The sequence below is a fragment of the Salvelinus namaycush genome, chromosome 7 (assembly GCF_016432855.1).
Source record: "Salvelinus namaycush isolate Seneca chromosome 7, SaNama_1.0, whole genome shotgun sequence".
NCBI classification, from domain to species: Eukaryota; Metazoa; Chordata; class Actinopteri; order Salmoniformes; family Salmonidae; genus Salvelinus; species Salvelinus namaycush.
This window is the reverse complement of record NC_052313.1, coordinates 49,094,515-49,110,007: the sequence shown is the minus strand read 5'-3', so window position 1 is coordinate 49,110,007 and position 15,493 is coordinate 49,094,515. Positions and strand designations below refer to the sequence as shown.

The window sequence follows — 15,493 nt, the reverse complement described above, 5'->3', positions numbered from 1 at the left end:
GAGATGTGGACATACTCGGTATACAAATCCCAAAAGAAAGAAATGATCTCACTCCAATAAATTTTTATAGAAAGTTAGCAAAAATAGATAAGATCTTGCTACCATGGAAAGGAAAATACCTGTCTATTTGTGGGAAAATCACCCTGATTAACTCTTTAATCATATCACAGTTTACCTATTTGCTTATGGTTTTGCCTACACCTAGTGACCTGCTTTTTAAATTATATGAACAAAAAATATTAAATTTTATTTGGAACGGCAAGCCAGATAAAATTAAAAGGGCCTATTTATATAACGAATATGAATTCGGAGGGCAGAAATTATTAAATATTAAAGCATTAGACCTCTCACTAAAGGCATCAGTCATACAAAAGTTATACTTAAATCCAAACTGGTTCTCTAGTAGATTGGTACGAATGTCTCATCCTATGTTCAAGAAGGGCCTTTTTCCCTTTATTCAGATTACACCTGCTCACTTTCGGTTGTTTGAAAAGGAAATAATCTCCAAAATATCTTTATTTTTTAAACAAGCCTTAGAAAGTTGGTTGGAATTTCAGTTTAATCCACCTGAAAGGACGGAACAAATAGTACAACAAATATTGTGGTTAAATTCAAATATAGTAATTGATAAAAAAAACTGTATTTATCGAAGAAATGTTTAAAAAAGGTATAATTTTTGTGAATGATATCATAAATAGGACTGGTGGAGTAATGTCACACATGCAGCTAACACAGACATGGAAATGTCTGCTCTACCCAAAATTACAACCAATTAATTGCAGCATTACCACAAAAATGGAAGAGGCAAGTAGAAGAGGGAAAAAGTAAGGAACTTGTATGTCGGCCCTGTATTAAAGAACATACATGGTTAAAGAAGAGTGTGATAAATAAAAACATATACCAATTTAATTTAAGGACCAAAAAACTGACAGCTGTGCCATATAAATTGCAAAATAGTTGGGAAGAGATTTTCGATGTACCCATTCCATGGCACATGGTTTATGAATTGATACGCAAAACGCCGGATTCAAAACTTCGAATTTTTCAATTTAAATTACTGTACAAAATTCTTGCAACTAATAGAATGTTATATATATGGGGGATACAATCTTCCCAGCTCTGCAGATTCTGCTGTGAGGAGGCAGAGTCATTAGATCATTTATTTTGGTATTGTCCGTATGTAGCTCGTTTTTGGTCACAGGTCCAGGAATGGCTGAAGAATTGCAACATTTGCGTAGAACTAACGCTACAGATAGCAATACTGGGGGATTTGAAAAGCCATAGTCAATCAATCAATAATATAATAATTATTTTAGCAAAAATGTTTATTTTTAATTTACAATCCGTGGAAGCTATGAGAATAGGAAGATTCAAATCTTTTGTGAAGCATCACAGCACAGTTGAAAAATATATGGCAAATAAAAATCCGAAATGGATGATGTTGGAAGATAGATGGGAAGGGTTGAGTGGAGCTGAAGGGTGGGACTAATAACAAGATAAACAATGTAGGGCATACGGGATCTGTGAAATGTGTATAGGTGCGGAGCTTTTGTGAAATAGCACAGTTACAAGTGGAAATCAAACTGGATGGACAACAGAAATAGAGGAAGGACTAAGAACAAACAAGAGAGAACTATTATAAAGTAGACTGTGTCTGTAAAATGTGTATAAGATGTATAAATTGAAGGTAAAAACAGAAATGTTTATCAGTTTACTCCAATTGGGGGATCGGTGGTAGGGTTTGCGGGGAATAATAATAAAGGTATACTCTTTAAAAAAGTATGTGTGTCTATATAGGTATGTGTATGTATATATGTGTATATGTATGCATACGTGTATGGATATATATATTTACCCCAAAAAATATGGGGGATTGGAAATGATGCAGACAATTACATTGGAAGCAACATTCTTTCCGCAATATTAAGCTGATCCACCCCTAAAAAAAAAAGAAGAAAAAAAAGAAAGAAAAAAAAGGAGTCATCAGGCCATGTAGTCCTGAGGCATGGTCCTAGGGCTCAGGTCCTCTGAAAGAAGAGAGAAAGAGAGAGAGAGAATTAGAGGGAGCATACTTAAATTCACACAGGACACCGGATAAGACAGGAGAAATACTTCAGATTTAACAGACTGACCCTAGCCCCCCGACACAAACTATTGCAGCATAAATTAATCATTGTTTTTGTTTCCTCAGGGCAACGCTGTGCAATAAAGGTAGGCTAAAACACAAAGGAAAATCAGATACAGAACATGTATTAAGTGAAATATAGTAGAAACAAGCACTCTTTTCCTAAGAAAATACAAGTTGGGCATAACCCAGTATTTCACTGCCTATCCAACCAGATTCTGGGGTCCATTCTTCTTCACTGTCACTGTCCTCAAGCTGACTGTCCTCACTATCAGAGGGTATGATCTAACTGATCCATTAGGCTCCCTTTGCTCATCGAATGTCCCTGTGCCCATTGCCTGTAAACGTCAGTGGTTATGTTGGAAAAAACATTGACCAAGGCCATAATTTTACATCAAATTACATGTATTTCATTGAGCATGATATTGCAATGAAAAGTAGCCGAACTGCAAAGTAAAAGATGGAAAAACTCAACTTAAAAACGGAAAGCATAGAAATATTGCACATACAACAGATAGACCGCTTTTTAGACTTGCTTTCAATGAAAATGGCAGATCTAGAACTCATATTTCTATGTGCATTTTGTTGGGTCGCCCAAGAAGTTACGTTGCAGCTTTAAACATGCAAAAGAATGAAATGTATCTGGGCCTCCCGAGTGGCGCAGTAGTCTAAGGCACTGCATCGCAGTGCTAGGAGTGCCAATAGAGATTCTTGGTTTGAGTCTAGGCTATGTCGGGGGCCGGCCGCGACCGGTAGACCCATGGGGTAGCGCACAATTGGCCCAGTGTCGTCTGGGTTAGGGGAGGATTTGGCGGGCAGGGATGTCCTTCTCCCATCGTGCACTAGTGACTCCTGTGGCGGGCCGGGCTCAGTACATGGTTGCCAGATGTACAGTGTTTCCTCTGACACATTGGTGTGGCTGGCTTCTGGGTTAAGTGGGCATTGTGTCAAGAAGCAGTGCAGCCTAGTTGGGTTGTGTTTTGGAGAACGTATGGCTCTCGACCTTTGCCTCTCCTGAGTCTGTATGGGAGTTGTAGCGACGAGACAAGACTGTAACTACCAATTGGATACCATGAAATTGGGAGAAAAGGGGGTAAAAAAATGAAATGTATCTTACCATGTGCTCACATGTGTTTTTGTTCTGTTTCCTGAAAGAAGTTCCCTGCCCAAATTGATACATCATACCGCCTCATTGGATTGTTGAATTTAAAACAATTCACATGGGAGGTTGTAAGAGGCAAAATGGTTTTCTGTTGCCCTGAAGTCGTAAGTTTACATACACCTTAGACAAATACATTTAAACTCAGTTTTTCACAATTCCTGACATGTAATCCTAGTAAAAATTCCCTGTTTTATGTCAGTTAGGATCACCACTTTATTTTAAGAATGTGAAATGTCCGAATAATAGTAGAGAATGATTTATTTAAGCTTTTATATCTTTCATCACATTCCCACTGGGTCAGAAGTTTACATACACTCAATTAGTATTTGGTAGCATTGCCTTTGAATTGTTTAACTTGGGTCAAACATTTCAGGTGGCCTTCCACAAGCTTCCCACAATAAGTTGGGTGAATTTTGGCCCATTCCTTCTGACAGAACTGGCGTAACTGAGTCAGGTTTGTAGGCCTCCTTGCTCGCACACGCTTTTTCAGTTCTGCCCACACATTTCTATAGGATTGAGGTCAGGGCTTTGTGATTGCCACTCCAATACCTTGACTTTGTTGTCCTTAAGCCATTTTGCCACAACTTTGGAAGTATGCTTGGGGTCATTGTCCATTTGGAAGACCCATTTGCGACCAAGCTTTAACTTCCTGACTGATGTCTTGAGATGGTGCTTCAATATATCCACATAATTTTCTTGCCTCATGATGCCATCTATTTTGGGAAGTGCACCAGTCCCTCCTGCAGCAAAGCAACCCCACAACATGATGCTGCCACCCCTGTGCTTCACGGTTGGGATGCGGTTCTTCGGCTTGCAAGCATCCCCCTTTTTCCTCCAAACATAACGATGGTCATTATGGCCAAACAGTTCTATTTTTGTTTCTTCAGACCAGAGGACATTTCTCCAAAAAGTACAATCTTTGTCCCCATGTGCAGTTGCAAACTGTGGTCTGGCATTTTTATGGCGGTTTTGGAGCAGTGACCTCTTCCTTGCTGAGCGGCCTTTCAGGTCATGTTGATATAGGACTTGTTTTACTGTGGATATAAATACTTTTGTACCTGTTTCCTCCAGTATCTTCACAAGGTCCTTTGCTGTTGTTCTGGTATTGATTTGCACTTTTCACACCAAAGTACGTTAATCTCTAAGAGACAGAACGCGTCTCCTTCCTGAGCGGTATGGCGGATGCGATGTCCCATGGTGTTTATACATGCATACTATTGTTTGTACAGATTAAAGCGGTACCTTCAGGCCTTTGTAAATTGCTCCCAAGGATGAACCAGACTTGTGGAGGTCTACAACTTTTTTCTGAGGTCTTGGCTGAAATCTATTAATTTTCCCATGATGTCAAGCAAAGAGGCACTGAGTTTGAAGGTAGGCCTTGAAATACATCCACAGGTACACCTCTAATTGACTCAAATTATGTAAATTAGCCTATCAGAAGCTTCTAAAGCCATGACATCATTTTCTGGAATTTCCCAAGCTGTTTAAAGGCACAGTCAACTTAGTGTATGTAAACTTCTGACCCACTAGAATTGTGATACAGTGAATTATAAGTGAAATGATCTGTCTGTAAACAATTGTTGGAAAAATTACTTGTGTCATGCACCAAGTAGATGTCCTAACCGACTTGCCAAAACTATAGTTTGTTAACAAGAAATTTGTGGAGTGGTTGAAAAACAAGTTTTAATGACTCCAACCTAAGTGTATGTAAACTTCCGACTTCAACTGTATGTGCAGTAGAGGGTTAACAGGAGAGGGAATATTCATTAAAGATATTACATCCTTTGTCAGGTTTCCTACATCTGTCACATACTACAAGTACACACTAAAATATATAAGGTAGACTTTTATATTCAGGTGGTTTTCGCTTTATGTATGTAATGTGCGTTGTAATGTTCTAGGTCCGTGACAACTCTCCTTTGGTGATAGTAAAAGTCACTTCAGTTCAGTTGAATGAACAGCACGATGTTGAACGTCACAGCACTAAACAATCCACTTTCTAAAGCCAGTGGTCCCGTTGGACCTGAACAAAGACCCAGCAACATGTCTCAATGAGATCATAGAGGGTCTTTAATATGGAGCAGTGGTGATCAGGGACATAGACATGCTGTACTGGAGACAGAGTATCTGAAGAAGAGGCGGATGGAGGTACTGTAGAGGTGTGAGATGAGATGCATTCGTCTATTTGCCCTTGCATTTCCGCGGCAGGGGCAGACAAAGCTCCTGTAATAAACACACAGAGAAACTAATGACATTTTTATAAAATTATTTAAATAAATGAGTAAATGAGAGAAACACAGCTCACCTGTAGGCGTGGCGAGGCGCTAGCGGAGCGTGCAGCTAGGGTAACCGTGTACGGGTTGTAGCCTTGGAACAGCGCCTTCCGCTGGTTGGGCTGTGAAAGGACCTGCACCCTCTCACTGGCTACTGCCTTCCTCACTGGCCCAGGCACTGGCCAGCTGACTTGACGGTCCTGGGCATACTGGGGGTGGTCAGACTTAGGGACTGTGAGAGGGGAGGTGTGGTGGGGAGGTGGAAGGAGACAGAGAGTAATGGAGAGAGAGAGTGTGTGTGCGAGACAGATGTAGATAGAGTAGCGACAATTTTCAGGCTAAAAATGAACACCACATTTACTGCAATGTTACTGCAATGAACATTACATTTACTGCAATGTAGTTACTGTCTGAGGTAAATACGAGGTTTCCTAAGTGTCTTACGGGCGAGGAGCTGTAGTCGGGAGGAGGTTGCAGCTGGGTGAGGGGGTGCCAGTGAGGTCTTCGACGAATGGGGCGAATAGAGACCCTGCCTCCGCTTGGGACAGGCCAACTGGCAGACCCTAGGACTGGCTACTGCAGTCTGCACCGCTCTGCTCAGCTAGAGAGAGAGAGAGACACAAAGAGAGGAAACAAGAGAGATAGATATATGCAGAGAGAGACACAGATAGAGAGGGTTATACATTGAGGTAGGTGTGTGTGTGTGTGTGTGTGTGTGTGTGTGTGTGTGTGTGTGTGTGTGGTACTCACGGAGGCCAGTAGGGGGCGGTCAGGTTCCCAGCCTACGGTGGGGAGGCGGGGCAAAGCCAGAGAACACACTCTATTGGATGGATAGGCACTCAAAGCTGCTACACTGACCTCCCATTGGGGAGATGACCTGGAGAGGGAGGAGAGTCATCATGCATTATACACATCATTAACATACTGTACAACATTATGAAGTGTTACCTGCTCTGTTCAAACCCAGAATTAAGCCGCTTCCTGCCACACAGCTGGGACCAGTGGGGCGTCAACTCTACAACAAAAACAATAACATTAAAAAGGTCATTATAAAGTAAATTATCCACAACACAAACATCATAGAGCGTTGGACTAGTAACCGAAAGGTTGCAAGATCGAATCCCCGAGCTGACAAGGTAAAAATCTGTCGTTCTGCCCCTGAACAAGGCAGTTAACCCACTGTTCCTAGTCCGTGATTGAAAAGAATAATTTGTTCCTAACTGACTTGCCTAGTTAAATAAAGGTCAAATAAATAAAAAAATAAATAGAGACAGAAAGAGAGAGTGAAAAAGGGATAGGGACAGAAAGAGAGTGGGGTGATCTTACCAAACGTGGTGGTGGAGCCATTTCTTTCAGGTGGGAGTTCATCTAGCCAGTAGACTGACCGTCTGGAAGGAAAATAATCAGTCAGTCAGTCTGTCAGTCAGTGTGTGTGTGTGTGTTTGTGTGGCAGTACCGGTCGGGGAATCGGAGCAGGTTGGGTTTGGGCTGAGCGAGTTGCACCATCCGGGTAGCCATGGATACGTGAGCTGCTGAAGCATAACACAAAAATGACTGTTTATTGCACATGAGGTTGGTGGCACCTTAATTGGGGATGACAGGCTCGTGGTAATGGCTGGAGCGGAATAGGTGGAATGGTGTCAAATACATCAAATATGGGTTCCATGTGTATGATGCCATTCCATTAGCTCCTTTCCAGACATTATTATGTGCCTTGCTCCTCTCAGCAGCCTCCACTGGTTGATTGTATTTTCCTTTAAATGTCTCTGAACACAGTGCACACACACACCATTTCTTCAATGGGAGACAAGTGCAAAGTCAAAGGGGTAACAATAACACCTCATTATGACATGGAAATAGCCTAACAATGGCATAAACATGACATAAGAGCTGACATGACCACTAGTAAGACAATAATTTGAACTTTCTCGCAAATATGCTGTCAACTATGCACTGGATGCGAAGTTGCCAACGACTTTACTACTACAGTAGGAAAAATTCACCTTGAACAATGATAACATAGGCTAGTGAGTCAGTTCATGAGTACACCATATTAATCAGATACGGTTTTATAAAGTAAACGCAATATCCACGATTAGCAGCTCAAAATATTTGCACACATCATCACGTTATTTTATCACGTCGCCTACCTGCCGCTGCCTCGCGATGAACTTGGGGTGTGTTCGTAAATTCGCTCTAGATTGCCAGAGTGCGCTCTGTGCGTTCGTAAATTTAGAGAAATGTCAGATTGTCCATTCGTAAATTCAGAGCGCACAGTTGACACTCTGGCCGAGGAGTAGGGTTGATCCGAAAGTTCTGACCTCACAACGGCAGTCGAGCACCCAAGCTAACTGGCTAAAGTTGGCTAACTTGCTTGCTACTTCCAGACATAAATGAGAGAACACCTCACTCTAACCATTTAACTCGCGCTAGCAGAGCAGGATAAGCTGTTTTCATGTCATCTAGAGAGTTGGTGACTATAACTGTGCCGCTGGCAATATGTAATATTCAACAGGTGTTGTGCGTTCATAAATTCATTAGCTAGTTATTCTGCGTTCTGGTACTGACATCGGAGTAGGGGTGCGCTTGTATATTCACTGTGGCAATCTACACAGATTTCAGAGCACTCTCGGGTGCGTTCGTAAATTAACTCTGGCTATCTACTCCAATTTCAGAGCACTCTCGTTAGTGCCAGAGCGCTGAATAACTGGTGAATTTACGAACGTGCAACACCCATAGAAAATTACCGGTCGGTAGAAGTTGGCAAAAAAAACGATGAAATTGTTGCGAGCAGCAGTTAGTTACAAACGCTCGAGATAACAAGAAAAAAAGCCTAATCTGCTCTGCTATGGTGAGTAAAATGGTTAGAGTGAGGTGTTCATTTGTGTCTTGAAGTAGCTAGCAATCTAACCACCTTTAGCCAGTTAGCTTGGGTGCTTGACTGCTAGCCAAAGCGTCCAGTGTGCGCTCTGAACGCTCTCGCTCAAATTTATGAACGTCCAGATGCAGTCTGAGCGCACTCTGGCACTCCAGATTGAATTTACGAACACACCCTAAATAACCAGCCAAAGTGAATTTACGAACGCACCCTTGATGTTTATCCTTGTTTACGCTGATACTGACGCCTGGTGGTTGCTATGGTGACGCCGGTATCTATATCATCGGTCATGTCACACACTGTGTGAAAGGCTTTCATAATGAAGACATTATTGAATGCACATGCTGGTAGTTCTTCAGTTTCTCTTGCATTTCCAATTTAAACGCATACCAATTAGAACGAAGCAATGATATTAGTATGGACAATGGAAAGTAGCAAATATATTTATCTTAACAACCCTTATTCCTTCCCTCTACCTGTGTATATGTGGTTAGACTTTCAACACAGTTTTTTAAAAACAGAATTACTTTATTTTCATAGAACATGAGAAAATCTTACAAACAGCACCACAGTAACAAACCTACCTATTATTCTTTAGCTTTCATGATCAAAGTCAAAAAAACATTCACACTTTAACACACAACTACACCGAGTGTACAAAACATTAGGAACACCTGCTCTTCCCATTACACACTGACTAGGTGAAAGCTATGATCCCTTACTGATGTCACCTGTGTGTATGAAGGGGAGGAGACAGGTTAAAGGAGGATTTTTACGCCTATAGACAATTCAGACATGGATTGTGGGTGTGCGCCATTCAGAGTGTGAATCGGCAAGACAAAATATTGAAGTGCCTTTGAACGGGGTATGGTAGTACGCGCTCCGGATTGAGTGTGTCAAGAACTGCAACGCTGCTGGGTTTTTCACACGCAACAGTTTCCTGTGTGTATCAAGAATGGTCCACCACTCAAAGGACATCCAGCCAACTTGACAACTGTGAGAAGCATTGGAGTCAACATGGGCCAGTATCCCTGTGGAACGCTTTCGACACCTTGTAGTCCATGACCCGGCAAACTGAGGCTGTTCTGAGGGCAAAAGGGGGTGCAACTCAATATGGGGAGAAATTTCCTCTGGTCTGATGAAACAAAAATATAACTGTTTGGTAATAATGACCATCGTTATGTTTGGAGGAAAAAGGGGGATGCTTGCAAGCAGGAGAACACCATCCCAACCGTGAAGCACGGGTGTGGCAGCATCATGTTGTGGGGGTGCTTTGCTGCAGGAGGGACTGGTGCACTTCACAAAATAGATGGCATCATGAGGAACGGAAATTATGTGGCTATATTGAAGCAACATCTCAAGACATCAGTCAGGAAGTTAAAGCTTGGTCGCAAATGGGTCTTCCAAATGGACAATGACCCCAAGCATACTTCCAAAGTTGTGGCAAAATGGCTTAAGGACAACAAAGTTAAGGTATTGGAGTGACCATCACAAAGCGCTGACCTCAATCCTATAGAAAATTTGTGGGCAGAACTGAAAAAGCGTGTGCGAGCAAGGAGGCCTACAAACCTGACTCAGTTACACCAGTTTTGTCAGGAGGAATGGGCCAAAATGCACCTAACTTATTGTGGAAGGCTACCTGAAACGTTTGACCCAAGTTAAACAATTTAAAGGCAACGTTAGCAAATACTAATTGAGTGTATGTAAACTTTTGACCCACTGGGAATGTGGTGAAATAAACAAAATAAATCATTCACTACTATTATTCTGACATTTCACATTCTTAAAATAAAGTGGTGATCCTAACTGACCTAAGACAGGGCATTTTTACTAGGATTAAATGTCAGGAATTGTGAAACTGAGTTTAAATGTATTTGTCTAAGGTGTATGTAAACTTCCGACTTCAACTGTAATAGTTCAACCATTGTGGTTTCCACCAGAACCATGTTGACGCTCTAAGAATAACATCACACAGTTCCACAGCAGCCATGTTAGCATCTCCGCAGACGACAGCACCTTCTGTATTAGTAATAGTATCATAAATAGCCGTGTCCCACTCTATTGCCTATATAGTGCACTACTTTTGATCAGAGTGCACTACATAGGGAATAGGGTGCCAGTTGGGATGCAGCTAATGAGTGGAGAAGGGTCAGAGGGTCTGTACTATGACAGGGTAGAGCAGAGACAGGTGTTCAGCTCCTCTGATAGGTAGTTTGTGCTTGGTGTAGTAGTGAATGACCTCTGGTACAGAGGAGAATGGAGGACTGTTCTCTCCCAGGACGTAACGACTCTCTGAACTCCGAGTGAACTTCATATGCATGAAGCCCTGACAACTCCTGAAAAAGAGAGAGCAAGAGAGAGAGAGCGAAATAGAGATCAGCGTTATAAAATACTTAACACCTTATTATGGCCTAGATAAATATGGAAAACCCATGGAAAACAGATTTACGATGATGTGATTGGAATAATGCAGAACATTAGTAGAATGAGAGAGGGAGAGTGTGTAAAGGTACCTGAGGGAGAGAGAGTAGTCTTGTGGGCAGGCCTGGCTCTTCCTCACCAGGTAGGAACTCTCTTTGCATAACGTCAGTAGAGTCTCTGCCTCCGCACGACTCACAGAACCGTGGTACCACCTGCAAGGGGGACATATTACTGTGTGACGCATAGCAAGGGACACAAAACAGTGTGACACACGGCCAGGGGGAGCTTCTTGAATTATCCTGAGAGTCAGCTGTTGAGGGAAGGAACTTACACCTGTCTCTCCAGGGGCAGGCAGGGGTCCACTCTCTCACCCAGGATAGGGGTGGTGTCACCAGGCCTCAGAAGGCTGGCTGCGCCCCCTGGGGCTGTGGGGCTGGTCCTGGGTAGTCTGGCCTGGTCTGACTGGGCTAACGACTTCTCCCACTCTGCCCCCTCAAACTTCACTACAAATGGAGAGTTTTATTAGCCAACTACTTAAATACCTGGGCAACAGGTAGCTTAGCAGTTAAGAGCGTTGAGCCAGTTACCGAAAGGTCACTGGTTCGAATCCCGAGCAGACTAGGTGAAAAAATGTGCCCTTGAGCAAGGCACTGGACTCTAATTGCTCCTGTAAATCACTCTGGATAAGAGCGTGTAAAACTGCAGCATCTACTGAGTGCCTCCTACACCAGAATAGATCAGAGCACTGGTCTACTTGCTAGAGCTTTAGAGATTATGTATTTTAGAGCCCAACAATTCAGTGATGCTTTCCTTTATTAGATATCTACCTGCTAGAGCTTTGGAGATGTTGTCCTTCTTCCATTCCCAGGGCTGGTCATACTCCTCTGCTGGTCTCTCATCGTCCTGGGGCAGCCTGCTCTCTCTGACCTCTCTCTGGAAGAGGAAGAGGAGGAGAGGGTGTAGGAGGATGATGAAATCAAAACAGAGAAGAAGAAGAAGATTGTTACCTGTTCGTCCCTGAGGAACTCTCTCCCCTGCTGCTGCGGTGGCGCCCCCCGGTGGCGATGTCGAGTCCCATCGTAGGGGTCATCATAGAGTTGATCTCCGATCCCAACCCCTGACCTTCCACTGCCCACTCCTGGCCGGCCCTGCTCTGGGCCCTGTTGGAGCTCTACACACACAATCAATAAATTAACTATAAGTCTATGCATCTCAGTAGTAGGTCAGTCATTTTAGACAGCCAGGCGTGAAGTCCAAGGTGTGTGTTTGTAGGCAACAGCAAAAAAGAAGCCGACCTGTGATGACCCTCTGGGCTTCAAAGGGTTCCATGTAGCTGCTGCTGTGCCCTGGACGGAGACTGAGACCTAGGATAGGGTTAGGGCTGAAGGCTACCAGGGTAGGACTGGTGATGGGGCTGAGGCCCAAGGTAAGGTGTGGGTTAGGGTTAGGCTCCCAATCTGCTCTAAGCCGAGGAACTGGTCTGGCATCAAATGGGTCTGAGTAGTCGGTGTCGGAGTCCCCTACTGCTGTAGGAGCAGAGGGAAGCACCTGGAGAGAGTGATGGAGGGTGGGTGGGATAGTGAGGAAAAAGTCAAAGCCATAAATGAGGAGAATCATGTGGATACAAAGAACATGAAAGAGGGAGAAGATCAACAACAAAAACAACAACTGTCATTCCATACCGGTTCTTGGTGGATGGTGACGGGGCTGAGGGGGACCTTATTGCGACTGAACTCCTGAGAGTCCACCTTGATCAGCCTGTGTTTGGGAGACACCACCTTCACCTGGAATACATTATAACAACCGTAAAAGACCTGTAATAACATGGTCATAACACCTGTAAAGCCATGTGTTTGATACTGTTAGAGTCATCGCATTCCAGCAATTACATTGAGTCAGTCCTCCTATATCTCCGCCAACCAGCCGCCTCTGCTGTAATAACATGGTCATAACACAACATGTTCATGCCCTATAAGATATAACATTGCCCACCTCTGCATTGTTGGGAAGGACAGAAGCGAAGGCGGGAAACGCATGCAGGCTTACTGTCCCCCTACAGCCACCGTAGCAGCCATTTTGTGGTTTCTCTGCGCTCTGGTAGGGGTCTTCAAAGTCCAGGTCTTTCTGGGCTCTGTAGGCCCTCAGGATCTCACTCTCTGTGTAGTCAGGACGCGGAAGCTGGGGGGCGTCACGACGGCTGCCGAAGTTCAAGTAGTCCTTCAACCACTTTGCCATGGGTCTGAGGGAAGGAGAATAAAGCAGAATATTACATCATATCTAACTAACACTGTCAACACTTCCAGTAATGTGCTTACCGTGACAATGGAATCAGTAAAAACAACACACTGGCATTCAGTGGATGCTCATCAGACTGGGTGTGTGAGGGAATATGGGAATAAAACACTGGGTCTGGCAGTCAGTCATTGGACAATGTAAGTGATCAGGGTAGGTCAGACAATTTATCTAAGAGGAATATTAAGGTTCTAATGTAACTAATGACATAACTTGATTGGTATGGGCAGTGGGCCTGAAAGGAGGAGGAAAGACTGGCATGATAGACCTGAGCAGGAAAAACTCTGGGCCCTAGTTGTTTAAAGGCCCATATATATATAACATATTGAGCAAAAGAAAGGAATATTTCAATCACACTAGCTACCTATGTAACCTTTGGTTTGTGACAAGAGGATCGGAGCTAGATAAAGCTAGGTAGCCGAACTGGAATGCATTAATCAAACTAACGTTTGAGAGAGCAGTAACTTTTTGTTAGCTGGCTAGATATAGTATTGTATTTCCAGATCCTTCTATTTACAAGAAGGCTATATTTCGTGTGAATCTGGAAAGTGACAGACAAGCTAGTCAGGGATCTACCTACGAATGTTTGGCTATTGGCTGGCTAGCTATAATCAGCTGATGTTAGCTAGCTAGTCATGTTTGGTGCAACATTGAAGACATAACGTTAACTAGCTAACGTTAGCTATGCAGCTTATATTTGCATAATATAAAAACGATACACTGTCAATACTTACGTTTTGATGGAAATCGGGGCCGTTAGCCAATGACGTATTTAATTGTGTGTCCACCCCCCATGAATTCACAAAAATGTAATTGTAGCTAGCTAACGTTAGCTTGTTAACTTCCCTCGGCTCGAGCTGAAGAAAACAAGTTTGACTGCCACCAACGTAAATTAACTACGCTACGTCAGTCAGTTTAAAACAAAGATTAAATGCATTTTGTATAATATTATTTCAGTTAACAAGCTAGCTAGCTAGTTGGCTAACGTTACAATTTCTATCTAGCTAACTATTTCGACTATTTTAGTCCGAAATGGTTATCTCACTGAGCTATAATAAGAAGGGTTAGCTAGCTACAAGAAAGTATTATTCGGTGGGGTTTAACGACGGTTGGCATCCAATATTAATGGCCTATTACCGCCACCAAATGGACTGGAGTATAAATCCATTATACTTTGCGTTACAAAAAAGTATTGCCAACCAACCCCCCTTCACTCATTAAAAACCCATTTCACTATTTTGAACCTATCTGATCCTATACCAGGCAGATGGCCAGGGAGGACGGGACACTACCATTCAACACACCCTCTTCTGCAGTAAAATCTCGTAAACCCAAGTACTTCTCTGCAGCTGCCACCACAACACCTATTTTCTGTGATTTTACATTATATTCCTGCAGGACAGTTGACAACCATAGCAATAAACACTAAAAAGCCAACCTTACTGAAGCACATTGCATTTGTAGGCCTATCACTCTGTACTGGCAAAATTATACTACTCACCTGGAGCCTCTTAGGATCCCTTACCCTTGACGCATCTTCCTCTACTTTCTTCACTGCCTCAGCATAGGACACCTTCTGTACAACTCTGACCATGGCAACTTCAACCTGCCTCTCTGGCACTGGACACTTCTGATCCCCAGTAACATGAGCACCCCTACAGTTAGCCCTAATTTGGACTAAAGGAGCCTAACGTTACTCATTAGTCCAAGGACCTTACATTTTCTGTTTAATTGGTGAATTGGCTCTGGAAACCAAAACAGACAAATACCCCATCTAAACATGAATCGATTCGCAATTGCAGTATTGTTCTAGAAACATAAATCCCTCTACTTTCAAATTACCTCAAAATAATATCACAAATGCAAAATATACACTTACTGTCCACTGTGTTAACCAGTTAGATTAGATGATTTTATTAGTCACACACACAGGGTTGCATTTGCAATTGCGGGGTACGGTGAAATGCTCACTTTTGTGTCTGTAGGTATACAGACGAGGAGGCATACAAAGGTATGTCAATTGATATTGGATTGTTATGCAGATCACATTTACCATCCCCCCCTTACCTCTTCAATGAATATCCCATAAGCCTCTACATTATAGACAAGTTATGTGTATGAAAAGCATTATCAAAAGTTCTTTTATTTTACATTCAGCATATTCGTATAGCCTACATATTCTTACCTCTTTGTTGATTGATATCCATTGAATTGTGTCCATTTTCTGTTTTAGAAAGATTTGCACAAGTATGTAAAGATAGATGGTATCATCACAAAACAATATCAATTTAGATCATACAAGGGAAAAACCTGCAAGAACCCCCACCAAGTAAGGAGGTTCC

General features: G+C 42.7%; 2 protein-coding genes across 2 annotated transcripts; both read right to left on the bottom strand.

The window, feature by feature from the left end:
* Positions 1-4,956: 4,956 nt before the first annotated feature.
* LOC120050778 (testicular haploid expressed gene protein-like) lies at positions 4,957-7,457 on the bottom strand. The gene is made up of 7 exons (XM_038997329.1): positions 7,005-7,457; positions 6,887-6,948; positions 6,509-6,575; positions 6,311-6,437; positions 6,005-6,161; positions 5,593-5,792; positions 4,957-5,510 (listed from the first exon to the last, which is right to left on the bottom strand). The coding sequence occupies exons 1-7, from the start codon at positions 7,127-7,129 to the stop codon at positions 5,469-5,471; spliced, it is 780 nt and encodes a 259-aa protein (XP_038853257.1). The 5' UTR covers positions 7,130-7,457; the 3' UTR covers positions 4,957-5,468.
* Positions 7,458-10,252: 2,795 nt separating this feature from the next.
* Positions 10,253-14,250, bottom strand: LOC120051351 (SH2 domain-containing adapter protein F-like). Its single transcript, XM_038998178.1, has 9 exons — positions 13,886-14,250; positions 12,852-13,098; positions 12,542-12,643; positions 12,155-12,407; positions 11,867-12,030; positions 11,687-11,792; positions 11,191-11,362; positions 10,952-11,071; positions 10,253-10,774 (listed from the first exon to the last, which is right to left on the bottom strand). Exons 2-9 carry the CDS (start codon positions 13,092-13,094, stop codon positions 10,588-10,590), a joined length of 1,347 nt encoding a protein of 448 aa, XP_038854106.1. The 5' UTR covers positions 13,095-13,098; positions 13,886-14,250; the 3' UTR covers positions 10,253-10,587.
* Between the last annotated feature and the right edge of the window lie 1,243 nt (positions 14,251-15,493).

What these genes read in the sequence shown, in the direction of transcription:
- LOC120050778 (XM_038997329.1), bottom strand. Translation starts at nt 7,129, where the DNA reads ATGTGCAATAAACAGTCATTTTTGTGTTATGCTTCAGCAGCTCACGTA. An exon ending in TCTGGGTTTGAACAGAGCAG is followed by an intron (nt 6,438 to 6,508) that starts GTAACACTTCAT and finishes CTCCCTCTCCAG; the next exon opens with GTCATCTCCCCAATGGGAGG. An exon ending in CCGACTACAGCTCCTCGCCC is followed by an intron (nt 5,793 to 6,004) that starts GTAAGACACTTA and finishes CCCCTCTCACAG; the next exon opens with TCCCTAAGTCTGACCACCCC.
- LOC120051351 (XM_038998178.1), bottom strand. Translation starts at nt 13,094, where the DNA reads ATGGCAAAGTGGTTGAAGGACTACTTGAACTTCGGCAGCCGTCGTGAC. An exon ending in AGCCCAGAGGGTCATCACAG is followed by an intron (nt 12,031 to 12,154) that starts GTCGGCTTCTTT and finishes TTGTGTGTGTAG; the next exon opens with AGCTCCAACAGGGCCCAGAG. An exon ending in CATCTCCAAAGCTCTAGCAG is followed by an intron (nt 11,363 to 11,686) that starts GTAGATATCTAA and finishes CTCCATTTGTAG; the next exon opens with TGAAGTTTGAGGGGGCAGAG.